This window comes from Theobroma cacao, chromosome 8 (assembly GCF_053813885.1).
Source record: "Theobroma cacao isolate CCN51 chromosome 8, ASM5381388v1, whole genome shotgun sequence".
Taxonomy (NCBI): domain Eukaryota; kingdom Viridiplantae; phylum Streptophyta; class Magnoliopsida; order Malvales; family Malvaceae; genus Theobroma; species Theobroma cacao.
Window position 1 is genome coordinate 7,025,228 of NC_142646.1, and position 16,113 is coordinate 7,041,340.

The 16,113-nt window shown below is 37.2% G+C and overlaps 2 protein-coding genes across 3 annotated transcripts; both read right to left on the reverse strand.

The window, feature by feature from the left end:
• Nucleotides 1-930: 930 nt before the first annotated feature.
• Nucleotides 931-8,176, reverse strand: MEI1 (transcription coactivator). Its single transcript, XM_088809125.1, is given in 17 exon segments — nucleotides 931-1,324; nucleotides 1,541-1,631; nucleotides 1,851-2,021; nucleotides 2,023-2,078; nucleotides 2,162-2,581; nucleotides 2,704-2,994; nucleotides 3,256-3,423; nucleotides 4,338-4,669; nucleotides 4,900-5,042; nucleotides 5,290-5,785; nucleotides 5,931-6,024; nucleotides 6,384-6,475; nucleotides 6,555-6,699; nucleotides 7,230-7,337; nucleotides 7,474-7,595; nucleotides 7,679-7,721; nucleotides 7,824-8,176. Coding segments are annotated over 17 exon segments (3,036 nt in total). The 5' UTR covers nucleotides 8,010-8,176; the 3' UTR covers nucleotides 931-1,246.
• Nucleotides 8,177-8,529: 353 nt separating this feature from the next.
• LOC18592413 (ubinuclein-1) lies at nucleotides 8,530-15,682 on the reverse strand. Of its 2 annotated transcripts, XM_007019152.3 has the most exons (14): nucleotides 15,041-15,680; nucleotides 14,700-14,786; nucleotides 14,527-14,619; nucleotides 14,305-14,381; nucleotides 13,569-13,810; nucleotides 13,201-13,469; nucleotides 12,490-12,589; nucleotides 12,294-12,403; nucleotides 12,073-12,156; nucleotides 11,231-11,356; nucleotides 10,623-10,757; nucleotides 10,467-10,514; nucleotides 9,747-9,848; nucleotides 8,530-9,267 (listed from the first exon to the last, which is right to left on the reverse strand). In XM_007019152.3, the coding sequence occupies exons 1-14, from the start codon at nucleotides 15,317-15,319 to the stop codon at nucleotides 8,797-8,799; spliced, it is 2,223 nt and encodes a 740-aa protein (XP_007019214.3). In that variant the 5' UTR covers nucleotides 15,320-15,680; the 3' UTR covers nucleotides 8,530-8,796. The 2 variants fall into 2 exon arrangements, with proteins under 2 accessions (XP_007019214.3, XP_007019216.3); XM_007019154.3 differs by having other exon boundaries at nucleotides 13,201-13,810; nucleotides 15,041-15,682.
• Nucleotides 15,683-16,113: the final 431 nt, after the last annotated feature.

Here is a 16,113-nt window from a genome sequence, read left to right on the forward strand (position 1 = left end):
GTGGATAATACCGATAGGGGAAAACGTTGAGATTTTGGATTTTTGTAGTGATATTATTGGCTCTTGATGTGCTACTGCTGCCTTCTTCTCTTCATTTTTTCTTTTTTTCTTTTTTAAAAGAATTTCGATTTTGTTTTATGCCGTCTCTCTCTCTCTAGCCTTTGTAAGCGTTTGTTTGTTTTCTTTCTTCCTCCAGCCTGCAATTTTTCTTTTCCGGTTTTTCTATAATATTATAGATGTGAAAATCAAAAAAAGATAAATCTCTAAACATTTTCTTATACATATTAAAAATACAAAAAAACAAAAATTTTATTCATAAAAAGATAATTATACACGAAGCCCCTTTCTCTTATAATTAATGTAATAGCTCTATTAATAAACTTCTAAAGATTTTTATCTATTGATATGCTCCATCTATGCACATCATCGTCGTCATCGCTGCCTCTTCATGAAAGTACTTGACGTGAATCATATTAAGAACGAATTCACTTTAAAAAATTAAAATTCGATACATTTTCATATCACTTTATTGTGAAATTATTTTTTATTTAAAAATAAAACACATTTTTACAATTTTATTAAAAAATTTGGACAAGACATATTGAAAGAATTTGTTATTTTTTACTTCCATCTCACCCATAATTTAATTGTAACTTAAAACCTTTTTGTTGCATTTTTTATTAGGCATTTGGATAAATCGGACAGGAAAATAAAAAGAACGAATAATAGCAAAAAAACAGTTTCCCTTATCTAGTTAAAAGAAAAGAAAACAAGGGGAAAGAAAAGGAGCTTGCGCTTTTCACTATTTTTCACCCTATTGTTGCTTTCCCTTTGGCCTTTCCTAATGCCTCCCATTGTCACATGTCAGTCTCCGAATACATACGCAGTGGATAAAACGATGTCACATCCAAGGAAACTACAAGCTTATCGTCATTTTCCAGTTCCCATCGGAACTCTCAGCACCGAAATAGCAATTCACAAGAACAAGAATAACCAGTTAGAATACACAGAATTTGCACATTATTTTGGATCAATAAATGAACTTCTACATGCTTCAAGTGCATTTATGTACAACAGTACAAGTGTTGCAATTTCCTTTGCAGTATCTCCCTATTGGAGCATGTACATTAGCAAGGTTATAAACTTGATGGATGCATCAGCGTGAGAGCAAACCTGAGCTACTCATCAAACTTCATTTGGTTGCCAGTATCAAGTCTACTGCTTCCAAGGGTGGACTTCCAGCGCTTCAGGCCATGCTACTCCGGGTTCGAACTCTGTCTATAAGCATTTGCCTGCCCGACAAATCTTCTTCATAACCCACAACCTGCATTTGCCAGCATTAAGCCCTAAATTTATGATGGTAAATTAGACGGGGAGAAGAGGGTCTTGAGCCTGAAAGTTGGGACGACTTTATTTTTTTCCCTCTCAAAGTCACTAATGTCAGGTCCATGTAAAGACCTTTACAGATTTTAAACTCACTAAAAAACTACTGAAATAGAGAGGAAGTAGAAAAACTTTTGAGGAAAGTGAGATCTGAAACCTGAGACTCAGTTTGTGTTTCACTGAAACCATCATATAGGCCGGCATTCCCATCTCCAGAATAACTGCAGGTTTCATCTTTTTTCACAGTCCTGAAAAAAGCAGAAGGTCAATAGGAGATGAGAATGAAGCAATATTTCCTGCTATAATGAAAAAATAATTCCACATTGGCCTTGCTTTTGTCCCAAAATTCAGTAGGTTCTTTATTTGGCTGTAGCACGCACATGCAAGGAAATCAAGACTAGTTCATCCGTTAGTATTAACATGCTATAAGCAACAATAATTATTTGGTAATAATATAGAGTACTGACCGGTTTAACCAATGTCTAGATAACCCAATAACAGAATGAGAGTCAGTATGGTCTTGACAAAGGCCCGTACGATCAGATGAAAAGATCTGTTCTACCATCAAGGATTGATACCAATGCAGAAACATATATAAGAGATGAAAAGTAGACATTTTAATAGTGGAAAAATCAACAATACAAGGATACACTTTTATCACACCCATTCCTCTCTGGTGACTTCTGATCATGAATCTTATGAAAAAGAAGCAGAGATAAAATGAGTCAACCAATCAGCAAACAATTAGGTGGTAAAGGCAGGGGACATCAATATTCACCTTACTAGTTTGCTCAAGTAAGTCTTCTATAGCAGCCGCTACATCAGGCAAAACTTGAGCAGCTTCCCCCACAATTTTTGATTTGTTGTTTTCAGTAGAATTCTCGTTCAAAACAGGCTCGCATAAATGTACTACAGAAGCAAGCAGACCATTTTGATCATCTTCTTCCATGCACCTTGCTCTTTTAAGATGAACATTTGATTGTTCGGCCTCATCTCTACCACCAATAATACTTTCAATTTTACCACCAAGAGTTTGTGTTCTCAGGTCCTGTGATTGAGTCATAAACTGAGACGGAATGTCTACAGACATCATTTGAACAGCTTGTGTTGGAAATTGGCTCACGGTGCATAATCCTGCCTCTCGATCTTGAGCAGTAACTTCTTTTGGGAAAAATGGATCCAGAGAAACAACTTTATTCTGAACAGTACAAATTGCACCCATTTATTTCCGGGGGAACAGAAAAACATACATAAACTCTGGGCAGACATGTTTGCCACTGCACAATTGCACAAATGAGACAGAGAGAATCAGAAACATACCTGACTCACACATTCATATATCCACTCTGCTGTAACTGAGTATATTCCCCATTTACATGCAGCCTCATATTTTGGTCCACTAGTGAACTTGCATAATAAATGGGTCACCTTTTTTGTAAGTTTTTCCACAAACTTGGCTCCAAGAATAAAGCACAGATTTCTTAACAGCAGTCTATCCTTCTCTTCATATTGTGAAACACAAAACCGAAAGCTTTTAAACCCAGGAAAAGGAATTTGACAGGGAAGTGGTGAATAAAGAATGTGACAACCAACATCAAGCAAGCATCCATCCTAAATACCAAATTTCCATCAGCATTGACAAGAAGATGACACCGAAGAAAGATAATACAACCAGATATTATTCAGACCGAAGCACCACTTTCTGTTCACTAGTTAAAAGAGATAATGAAACATGATAGTTTAAAGTCAAAAAGAAACCAAAAGGAAACAGTAGTTGCAGTGGTTGCAACAGTAGTAAACAAATACAGAATATTGCACCTTATGTAATGGGAAAAAGGCATATCATGGCCAAAGAGGAAGTTTCAAGCATACCTCTAAACAAGATCGGACCCAATGAGTGGAAACATAAGTAATTTGGGAATCAATGATAGACCTGGATATCACACCATGACACTCGATAATGAAATTCACACTCTGTTTAACATGATCATCAACAACCTCTCCTCCACCTTGATCCACCCATTCAACAATTTCAGCTCTCTGGCAGAAGAAATCCAAAGCTTAGAAAATTGAAATAAACACTAGAAAAGTCACCTTTGGAAACTTAGAAAGAAACAGATTCAAAGTAAGAAAACATACCAGAGAAACATGAATACAACATGCTAGAACATTTCAAAGATGGCAGTTAAATACCTAAGAGTACAACAAAACCAAGGGGGTTTTAAATAGTTATCAACTCATTGCTATGAGAAGGTGCCTCTTACTTGAAAGGAGGAGGTTCAGAATTTTTCTAGTTACTGGATTGGGGCATCCCCCATTGACCAAGTGCAAGAGTAAAGTGCCCTTTGTTCCTCCACACCCTTCTCCAGTCTAAAATTTTGTTTGAGGGACTATAAGGCAATTCCCTACTTCAATTGTGTAATGCAATTGCTTAGCAAAAGAAAATCTCAACAAAGATACCCCTCTATGGGCAAAATCAGTTCTACAGATATCTCAAGAAGAATTGATACAAAGAAAAGCACAGCATACACATTTTAGCTCACAAAGAGAGTTTGACTCACATAAGATGCCTATATCTACTAAGTTCACACCAGCCCAACAATCTGCAAATCAAGCATATATTTCAAGGCCCAACTCAAATCTAATTCCCTAGCCAACATGATCAACTTGACCAGCTTACTCCCGGAGTCAACACATAAAGTTAAGTCCTCTTCTCTGTAAAGGTGAATGGATTCAGGAGGTTATTTTCTCAAGCATAAACTCTCTTGGAAACCTTTAAGCATGCTGTTGCATACTTATGGTGAGTATTAGTAAGTTTTTTTCTTTTTCCAAAATTTCTAGAGTATATATCTTCTTGAAAGACATATCAACATTTTAAAAATTAGAATCATCTCAAAATTTGCAACCAAAATGTCATGCTAAGGCGCCATTATTTTATAGGGAAAAATTCTTACCCTATCTTCAGGAAATGAATTTGAAAAGCAAAATATTTTCCCCTTAAATACAGTTGATGACATCCCATTCTTAAGATTTAGGACTATGGAGCCGCAATGCTGCTTCTGCCAACCATTATTGGTACTATTTACTGTAGGAGGTACGCCTTGCTTGGATGATCTTACAGTGGCTTCCAAAGACTTGTCACCATTCCTGTTGATTTTCGTCTTATCATCTAGATTGTCCCCTAAAAATGATGACATTCCAGTTCCAGAGTTTGCAAGAACCGAGGATTTACTTTGATTAGAACTGACCATTCCTATCACCGCTCCTTTGACAGACTGTACAGAATCTGTGCAAGCAAGCATGGTTATAAGTTATACAGCATGAAAATCATGAATAACAAAAGCTATTAAGAGCTTACTGATGATAACTGTTAATTCAAACAACCCAAAACAAAATTTTCATCTTTTTATGGTAAAGAAATATCAAAAATAACAAAACGCATCCTGCATGAACATGAATTCAGGAGAAGATACACACACAGACGACCAACGTGATTGACTTCAGAGATTTAGCAACCTTTAGGAAGTAGTAAGTCATATGCAATGTGCCTCTGTTGAACAGGGATTTCTTTCTTTTGACGATCACAGTCTTCAAGCCAGTTGCTTTTTACCACCTGCATGACACCTGAAGCTGCAAAGCTTCTTACCTCTTTCTTTTCCCTAACAAGCATGTAAAAGAGAAAGCTTTATGCAAATAGGGAAAGATAGTCCACAAAATCAACATGGTCACTGGATAGCCAATGCAACAAAAGTATCATCACACTGAGCCCACGAGATGTTAAAGCATGGCTTGCAAAGCCTGATATAAATAGAACCCAAAGGAGGAAAATTCAATGGAGAAAAGAAAAGAAGAAGAAACAAAGAAATAATTTCATAACTTTGTTTGTTAAAAAGAAGAAATACTTACACTTCAGATGGAGTCCCGACAACTATATGTGTCAATTTATCATTGCATGACATATACCGGGATCCACCACCTCTACGCACCATCATAACCAGCTTACGCATCTCAGAAGCTTCAAAGCCAACAAGTGAAATTCTACAGTCTGACAAGTATAGATCATTGTCTTCCGATTCAGAGTCATTGGCAACACAACCATCAAGCTTTGTTTCATTAGAGGGCTGCAAAGTTGGTGCTTCACCACCATCCTCTTTAACAATGACCTGAGCATCTGATACCATAGAAGGGATGTTCTGCGAGAGAGTAGCTTCAAGATCTGGATCTCCCACTCCAGTAGGAGGCACGGTGGACAAATTAAAGTCACTAATCATTAAGGATGTTGCAGACAAAGAACTTCCTCTAAACTTGTCTTGACTATGCTGTGTTGACAAGGAACCACTCACATTTTTCTTTGAAGATGAACAGCCACCCTGGACAGGATAGGACTCCTCATTAAGACATGCTACCCACCAGGGACAAAAAGGATTATTCACGGTCAGATACAATGTCTATAATCAGTGATAATACATGGTTGTACAAATAATGTCGAGGATGTCATGAACTCATGAGTGCTAGAACTTAACATTATTAATAACATAAAGCATTACCTCGTCTAGCAATGGATTGGTCAAACCATTTTCGAACTACAATATGAACGTGGCCCCATCTTCGGGCAACTTTATACTTGTCACCTTCAGGAGCTTACGGAAAGTCAAGATCACAAATGAATGACATTCAGAAAGCTAAGAATCAATTTTTCCGCACAGAAGTGGCCATGGATGGTTATTCTGAGATGAGTTCATGATGGAAGTAAAATGCTGATTAAAGACTGAGGTGAAATGCATAAACATCAAACAGATGCAACAAAACTACAAACGGCTTGAAAACTGACTAATATTCCTTGAAAAAAATGAGTAGACGGCTTTATGAAATTTGCATAAATAGATCTAATACTGCATTACTGACTTGAGTATGTTGCTCATGTTCTTATAGAGTGGAAACCAAGAATAAGAAACTAATAAAATCAATTCTTATGTCTTAAGGGACAATGTCAAGGATATATCACAAATCAAATGTGTGCACTTCTTGGTGAGTTCAGCCGAATATTTTCCACCATTTTGTATGATAAGCTTTTCAATCTCCTTTCGCTCATCTGAGAGGTTGAGAATATTAGAATTCAATGATTAAGTTGACTGTCACAAGCAGGGCCAATAGGTAGCTGACATTACAACCTGCAGGAATTCTGGTAACACAGATAGTCAATCCAGAAAAAGGAAGAACCCTGTATGACTCCTGAGGAACAACACGGTGCTCACCCCAGCATTGATATAACCAATGAAGAGTAACAATTGGTTTCTTTAAAACATTTAAAGCCCACTGCACAAATAGAAAATAATTAGTGATAGTATCTCATAAAGTGATGTACAACCTGTGACTTCTTTGTAATAATAGCTTCTCCAAGAAACTCCAAATATAATCAATCTCAAGTCCACAGTCCGATAAACAGGATTTATTCAAACTCAAATTCAGAACATAATGTCCACAAAACTATAAAGGTGTTACTACAATATTCCACAATGAGAAGAGCCATTTCCTGTTACCACTTTCAGGTGTGTTTTCAAGCTTTTCCTCCCACATATGTGCAGGGTCCTCCAATATGTGAGCAGACAGGGATATATACCTGTTTACCTTCTCACCTAACTCAAGTTGGAAAATATTTTTGAATAATATTATCATAACTGATTCCACTATGATGTATTCTAAGTTCACAAAACCTACTAGCTTTTAAGAATATTAAAGCCCTAACAGTGAGCTCTTAAAAGCATCAACCAAACAATGGATGCACACTTAAACGTGACACATGCAGGCAGGAGAGAGAGGGAGAATTATTTTTACAAGCACCAAACCTTATACTTTGCAGCTAGAACATTCTTTACAACGACGAAGCTAACATCTAAAGATGCTTTAGTGTGCAATACTCCCCCCATGGCTGTGACTAATTTTTCAATCTTAACCTGTGACCAATAATCATCATAAGAAACATCAAAATTCGGGTATTAAATAAGTAATTCAACTAGATAAGAGCTTATCAAAAAATAATCAACTAGATAAGAATCGACTTGTTAACACAAACCCCAGCAATTGCAATACCTTTTCATCCATGTCGAAACCAGATGCTAGTACTTTGAGGCCGTCCATTGCAAGGCAGCAAGTAAATCCTTGTTTAGGTAAAGCTCTATTTTCTTTTGCACAGGAAAGCACGCATTGAGGACCTGAGGCCAAATCACAAAAATTTTCACCAATAAATTATCAAGCACCGTAATTTTGAAAAAGTCATTGACAACTCGAAATGCACCTAGCAAATTACAGCCTTTGGCTCTGAGATCCTCAAATTTCTCCTGCAAAAAAAAAAAAGAAATCGATTAAATAAAATAAAGACATTTAAAAATAATTTCAAATACTTTGTAAAATGAAAATGGCGGGAAACAAAAGGAGATTACGTGATCAATGGAAGAGATGACGTGGAAGTCATCGGGGCCATTTCGAGAAGGGTCACAACAGAGGAAGACTTGGGCTCCGCTATCCTTGAGAACGCCGTGAAGCTTGTCGAATACTTCGGGGGGAACGAGGTTACGTGACATGAACACGCTCGATCCCTTGAACGCCTTTGTCTTCAGCATCATCATCTTCTTCTTCTTTATCTCTTTAATTTTCTTTTACGGTTGGTCTATTAAAGAGAGAGTTGAGCAGAGTTAGGTTTTCTGAGACTGCTGGTCCGTTTGAATTTGGGGAAGAAAAGAACTTTTGGGAACGGGAGAAGGGAAATGGGAAATGGGAAAAAACGCGGGAAGGGTATGAGTTTATATCATGGGCCGAAATGGATTGTTGGTTTGCGCTTTGTTTGTTGTTTTGGGTCAACAGGACGCTTACTGGGCCCACCCAAGGTTTGGATCCAGGTCTTTCCCTTTATGATAATCCTTTCCTAGCAATCTTCTTCTCCATATTTTAGCAGCGGAAAATAAAAAGAAGGAAAAAACAAGTCTCCCGCACGATCAATGAGATCTTGGAGTTACTCAATTGATTACGTTTACAAATGATTTAAATTTTAAAGGCAAAAAAAGAATTTCCGGCGGACAGAGGTGCCAAGAAATCAAGAATTAAAAAAATAAAAATAAAAAAGAAAGTGCCTGACGTCATGCACATACATTTGCGCAAGAATATTACAGCTTTTTGCTCTCCTATTTAACATGTAACTCTTGAGTGCAAGAGGAAGAACCTTTAATTACAAAAATTGGTAGCAGATAAGGTGACAAATCAGTTGGTCAGTGAGAAGGAATGAAGCTCACCATAGAGTTAAGCAATAAATCTAAAAGGGTGAGGAGGAGTAGAGAAGGGAAGAACAAAATAAAAAAGGCACTTATCACACGCATTTTTTTTTTTTATGGTGTGAACTCCTAAATGAACTACATGACGTTAGCTTGACTGTTCGAAACCTGTAGCAGTTGGCGGAAGGCTTGATTTCGGGGGAAGATTTACAGGCTGCTTCGTGGACTTGTGTCTTTCGTCCCCCTGTTGCAGAGGTAGCTTCTCTGGACGGAAATGAGTTTCATCCAACTCCATTTCAGGCTTCCTCTTTACCTTTTTCTTTGGCAATGAGCCATCTGCCACCTTCATTTCATCCATGGCATTGCTTGAGATGCCCTTTAACTTATCCTGTTTTAGTCGGTCCAAACTGGAACCATTTGTTGAGGGACTTGGAGTCCGGACAGCACCTGCTGGTGCACTTGAAACTGACTTATTAGTTGAAGGTATAGCATGACTACCAGAATCAGGAGCCAACCTCTCTCGCGAGTGCTGTATCTGAGCACTTGAGGCAGACTCCACTCGAACACTCTCCTCCAGTCTTGGTGCCAACATCTTTTTCCTCCTGATTTTCTCCTGATCCTTTGAAAAAAGACATACTTGAAAATGATAAGCAAACAGCAATTGACATGAGACAAATCAAAGGAGAGAAGACACATCTTTGTCTATACACAAATGCAAGACTGCCCTAGATGGGAAATGACAATTAATCAAATAGGAGACCCATTAACAAATATATCACCAAAAATAGAGAACGTGGGCAAGCAAAACACCCAGCATCCACCTACTATTGGATCATTTGAAACCCTAAGAATAATAACAAACATGCGCTAGGTTGCTTTACTCAAGCAGATAACAGAGGTTTTTGTTTGCCAAGCCTAAGGAAGCTTCAAATCTCATAAGTATACCAAAATTGTCAAAGATGGGTTACATCCAGTCTACAGAAGATACACAATGAATAAACAGAAGCCCTTGAAAACGTAGACCTTAATGTTCAGAAGAATAAATGAAGGTATATACACCAACACAAGGGCGAACAGCATAGAAGGGATTTTACATACCTTATGTCTGTTGTACATTGCTCTCCGCCTTTCCTTTGCCCTACAAATTGCACGTTTAATCCCATGGTTGTCCATCAGACCATTTGGCCACAGCTGTGCAAGCTGACCAGGGAGGGACTCCAAATGTAAGATAATCATGTAACAACAAAAAAGGTAGAAGTATAATTAAGCATTAAGAACAATAAAGAATAGCTACATCACTAATAAATCAACATAAAGGGTACATGACCAAAACAAGGGACAAAACCTCTGAGTAAGGTAGAAGCGGGAAATAAGCTCAAGAAGTACATCACAAGATTAAAGCAAATTATTTGAAAAAGAACAACAATGACAATGTAGGATGAATTCTATGGAATTCTTTTGAGGAACAAGAAATTTAAGGCCTGATTTAGTTATAAAAGAGAAGATGTAATCCAGACGGGAACTGTACAAGGGAAGAATATAAAAGAACAGCAATGACAAGGGAAGGATATAAAAGAGAAATAAGAAAAGACAGAAGAGAGAAGGTGGGAAGAATAGAAAGAGACAGATCAGTCCCAACTCTCATGCACCCTTCTCATCCAATTGGCAAGACAGTGACCCTATCAAAAACCATCAGGAAACAATAACTGCAGAGACATAGTTGGCCACCTTAATGAACACCTAATGCCAGCAATATGAAGATTTTCATTATGACTACAGTAACTGTGGGAGTAGAGAAAGAAATGATAAGTGCTCAACCTCTATGTAAAGCTTTCTGATTTGTGGACCTGAATCTTCATCCAATCCCTACAACCATTAAACAATAAAAAGCAAGGATAAGATTCACTAAGAAGAGATTTCCCCAACAAAGATGAAATTTTGTCAAAGGAAGGTCATGCAAGGACATATAATCACATCAACATAGAGGTCATAAAGATCACAAATCTTGTCCTCCAATGACGTGTCCATGCTAAATTTCCTTTTAAGAGCTCTTTCTTCAGTACCAACTTCTTGAAAATCATCAGAAGCTCCAGCTTGTTGCTCCAATGCCTGAAAGAAGTTGATGCATATTTCATCAAGAGCAGGAAATTTTCTAACTTCTGTTGATAAGATATGGTACTAACTATGAACAAGATGAAAGACCATGATCTTGAATACCAAGATGGAGAGAAGTAAAGAGAATAATAGTCAAGGAATCTACAATGAAGAAGTATTTAAACTAAACAATCCACACGTAAATAAGGACGGATCCAAAATGAAGTACAACAACATTACGGCAAGAGGGTAAGAAAGGCATATTTTAGCAAAAGTGCAGGCCTATGTGGAAGGGTGTGGGAAAGAAAATTTTTGCCCTTGATCATAAGCAGAACATAATAATGGCTACAATTAATTATAGAGAGTAAAAAATAAAAATAAAAAGGGTAAGAGACTCTTCAATCAGGACAAACTAAGAGAGGAAACAGAAAATGAATTAAATTAAAATCAGAATAGCGTGGGGAAGAGAGAGAGATAATTAAACAAACCTTTGGCTCAAGAGAAGGAACTCTTGTCTTTATCATCTCAACAACTTCCTTCTTTACCTGTTGAAATCTATCATCTTTTTCTTGCTTTGCTGACAAACCTGTACTAATCATGATTTTGAGGTTCCTCTGCATCCATAATATTGCCTCAATATTCATAGATATGTAATTTACAAAGACAATTCAAATTGGTAGAATGACTTTACCATAAGAGAACATGGAGACCAAACAAGTGGATTTAGTCATGCATAAAAAATAAAAAAGTAAAAAGCCCATATGTTTACATAGATTTGCCCTGTTTTATTCATTCTTTTACCAGTTGTAAATTTCAAAGCATAAAGATTATAAACCACAGGAATCTCTTCAAAAAGTCAGGAAAAGGTCACATATTTGACAGCCACCAAACAGTCTTAGAATAGTAGAATTCTAAAAAAAGGCTTAATAATATATATTTGGATTATAACTACAACCAAAAAATACTCCACGATCTCACAAATTTGATTGCAGTATTCAAACCCAAAACATATGCACTAATTTACATTTCAAAGCCACCATAATTGCTCTTAGAATGGTCACAATTAGTCAAATGTATGGTGTACCAACTTTTCTTCATTGGACCAAAAGAAACTACATCACATGAATTAAAAGCAAAAGCCATGTCTGTAGAAAAGGGAGATATAACAGAAAGTAATTCTAGACTTAAGAGTTCATTGGCATGTTAGCACGCAATCATAACATGATAATATTCCAAGCCCTTTTTCAACGTTATCCAGTAAGAGCAAAAAATTGAAATTGCAATTGAAAATTTGTGGGTGTCATACTCATTCATAGACAAGGAAAGATACCTTAAGTGTTCTTAGCTGTATTAAGTGGCCAAGGATACTCATAAGGCGATTTAGTAACTCTTTAGATACTTTCCCCTGACTTGCCTGCAGCAAATATAAAAATCAAATCAAATCAAATTGAAAAACTTAATCTTTCCCCGAAAGCCCCATGCTATTGAAACAAATAGCAAGCAGAAAATTAGTTCTTTTACAAGGCATAAGCATTAATGAAAGTCCCATACCGCTAATCTAGCAACTTTAGCAAGCTTGAATTTTATTTCTCTAGGCAATCTCCTCTTAATACCCTGGGATGAATTATCAGCGTCTTGATTTTCCATTGCAGGTGGCCTTGCTGTGATATTATACAAAGGAAGGAAAAAAAATTAATTTAAAAGAAAATATTCATAATGAAATTGTTCAAGACACATAAACACTTACATTCTGCAACCATCTTCTCTAGCTCCCTAATGGCCTTTTCAAGCATTGAACTTTTGGGCCTAAGAGTAGAACCATCCCTTTTCTGCATGTGTGAAGATTTCTGCATGATATATTACACATTAGAATCAAAATGAAAACCAATATGATAGCATTAACATCTAATGCAAAAATCATTGCTCACCTCTTTCTGGTGGGTAATAATTTTGAACATAGTGTTTATTAATATCTTGCACTACAGCCAATTGGTTTTAGGCTTGATGCCCATCCTAAATTTACTATCTTGCAGCACATGCACAACACACGCACTCAGAAAGAGAGGGCTATGGGGCCCTTGAACTTTCCAGGATTTTTTCAGTAGTCCATATAATGTTCAAATGAAATTTGAGGGACTATGACAAGTGAACCGAGAACAGATTCAAATGTCTCTATCTCTATCTCTAATAAGAAGTACCAGCAATCTTTCTGTCCAAATGGTTGTCATGTAAATCTATGTTAGAGCTTTTTTTACCGTACTACATACACAGTCACCCATCAAACTCATAGTGTTTCAGATATTGCAGGTCATCATAACCAGAACCCTGTGTTCATGTCAAAATTCAAACTACTTTATTCAGCTACTAGTTATACTAACAACTTATTAACCTGCCAATGGAAAAATGAGAAATGGAACAAATTATCAAAACAAATTTGAAGAAAAAGAAAACAACTCACCGCTGTATGCATAGCATATTTGCCATCAGAAACATTAGTGTCTTGCAGTTCACGGATGCCATTTTTTTCTCTCAGTCGAACTGATAGTTCAAGCTCATCAACATTACCAATTGGTTTTCCATGTGGGGATTTGGATTGTAAGTAAGCATTTTTATCATGGTATTTCTGATGCAAAACATCATAGGACCCACTTGCATCTTTCAATTTGTTACTGACAACATTTTTTGACTGCAGAACTCCCATCTTTGACTTTTCCGTATCCTTCACATCTGCCAAAGGTACAGAAGTATTACCATTTGAAACTTTCAAATATGAAGAAGGATCCAATGCTAGTCTTGTTTCAGAAGATTTCTTCTTGGAAGAAATACCAGAAACTGATAGTTGATTCTGAGCTTTTACATCCCCATATTGTTCATTTAATGCAGTCAAATTCTGAGAATGATTAGAATTATTCCTCCCAAGAGATGGTTCAGCCCTCCCCGGAGTCATCTTTGCAGCCTTTACATGTTTATTTGACACACGACCATCATCACTCTCACCAGCAGGTTTTGCAGCATCTTTTCTTCGCCTTTTCTTGGGCTGCTGGTTCAGTATAACAAGGGGTTCATTTCTTGAAGAAAGAAGGGAAAAAAATAAAAGAAATCAGTGAAGAGAAATTAGAAGAAATCAACTAATAATGAACTTTCAACATGAAAACGCATATAATTTGAGAAGCTAAATTAATGATAAATCAAGTACACTAGGTTTACCCACATTGCAATGAGAAAAGAAACATAAAATAAAATATACTATAAGGTTACTTTAGACAACACAAGCGCCGGGTTCTTGAAAACCACTTGATTGTAGAGAATTAGAGCAGCATTATTCATGATAACAGGAATTAAAGTTGAAACCCTAACTGTGGATCCCAATTTATTTTGGTCTTCAAGCCAAATTTGTGCCCATTTAAGACAAAATAATCATTAAATTAACCTAGCTTGAACTGATAAAAGATGAATGATGGCTTCTAGTATGTCAGAGCATACACATGAATAGCCATCTAAACAGAATCATTACTAAAGCTTTGTCACCAACAAATGGAGAAGAAGCAGGAAAGAAACTCACACTCTTTCCAACTTTCCCCTATTAACAAAGAATCCGTCATGTTTTATTGCTGAATTATCAACTTCAAAATACTCGTCCTGCATAACAAGCAATGAAACAACATTATAAAGCAATAAAACACATTACCGCTCCTTGTTACAAGAAGAATAGCATCAATATAAATGCTGCAGTACAACCAACATAAAAAGGCTAAAAATATAAGTAATCAATCTTAGTACTAACCAGCTCCGCATCATCAATAAAAGAGTCTTCTGTGTCATATTGATCATCATCTGGAGTTTCATCCAGTTCTTCCTCATCACTGCTATCTTTACCCTGAAAAAGTTTCACTTAACATTATCACAGACGATTCAAAGTGCATCTCACAACGCAAACAAAATAAAACATAAAAATACCATGTAAAGACGTTCAATCTTCTCAATAACAGCACTGAATCGATTTGGAGGAGGTTCATCTTTGGTTTCTTTTTCTGCCGCTTGTCCCTGGATAATGCCAAGCATGATTAAGAATAGCCGAAAAGGGAAAAAGCAAATTACCAGATTTTCCTCCAGTTTCCCGCATTTTCTAGGCAGCCAAACAATACTGATACATTCAAATATACCAAAAAATACGAAGCACAATTTCTTCATAAAAAAACGCCACAAAATGCAAAATCAAGCTTAATGCAAGCATGCATGTAAAATAAATTAATTTTAAAAAATTACGTAACAATGGATATTGAAGAAGCGGCTCTTACAGGGGCGATGCGAGACTGCAGGTTAGGGTGAGCATTAGGAGGCGGCTCAGGTGCTGACGTCGCCACCGCAACCATGGCGGCAGCGGCAGAAGATCCATTGCCCCGGTTGGCGTCTTTGACAAGCTTCTTCCACGAAACATACGTGGTCTCTCCTGGCCGGAGCTCAACCGTGAAAACTTGCCGGTCACCAGCCTTCATCACCTTCGGCGCCACCACTCTCGAGGGCTCACCACCACCACCACTACCGGCTCCTCCGCCACCACCACTCTTATCTTCCATCAAGAATTCCGGGTCGGGTCACCCAATTATTATTCCTAGGGTTAATTGAAACGAAAGAATATTCAAGAATCAGTATCAGAAGGCTCTAATTTGAGACCTAGATTGGGGAATTTGATTGGGAAAGAGAATGAGAAGGGAGTTGCGCGGGATAAAGAAACGTCCTTTTTTTTTTTTTTTCAAGGGGGATTTTTCTTTTTTTTCTTTTCTTTTTTGGGTTTATTAAGTGGATTATTAAATATTTTTATTGGTTTTCCGAGTTTAATTTTCTTGCGAATTTCCTTCCCCGAAAAATTTGAAGGAGGAGACGGGAAGGGAAAGGGTCGGGTTTCATTCAGATGACACGCGAGACTCTGGATCCGTTTAAAATTGACCGCGGTTAAAGCCTCAACCTGTGGTTCCATTTTCTAGGACCAGGGCTTTGATTCAAATGGTCCAGATGCGTGGATTAGAGCCTATAGCCACTGCCACTGGCCTGGTTGGGAGGCCATTGAGATTGCGTGCATTGGTACTGTAAACTTTGATCGTACTTGTGTTATTTTGGTCAAAAACCGAACTTAACTCTTTTGTAAAAATGAAAAAGAAAAATTAAAATTTATCTATCATTCTACAAGAACAAAAAACAATGGGTAGAACCCATCACAACATATTCTTTCCCTCACGCATAGACAATGGTGAGTTGGTAATTACCTGCCGTGGAGCGTAAGCTGCCTAACAACTACTACTGCTACTGCTTTAGATGAGGAGAATGTCCATGAACTCTTAACGGCCCATTAGCTGCAGCTGCAGCTGCTGCT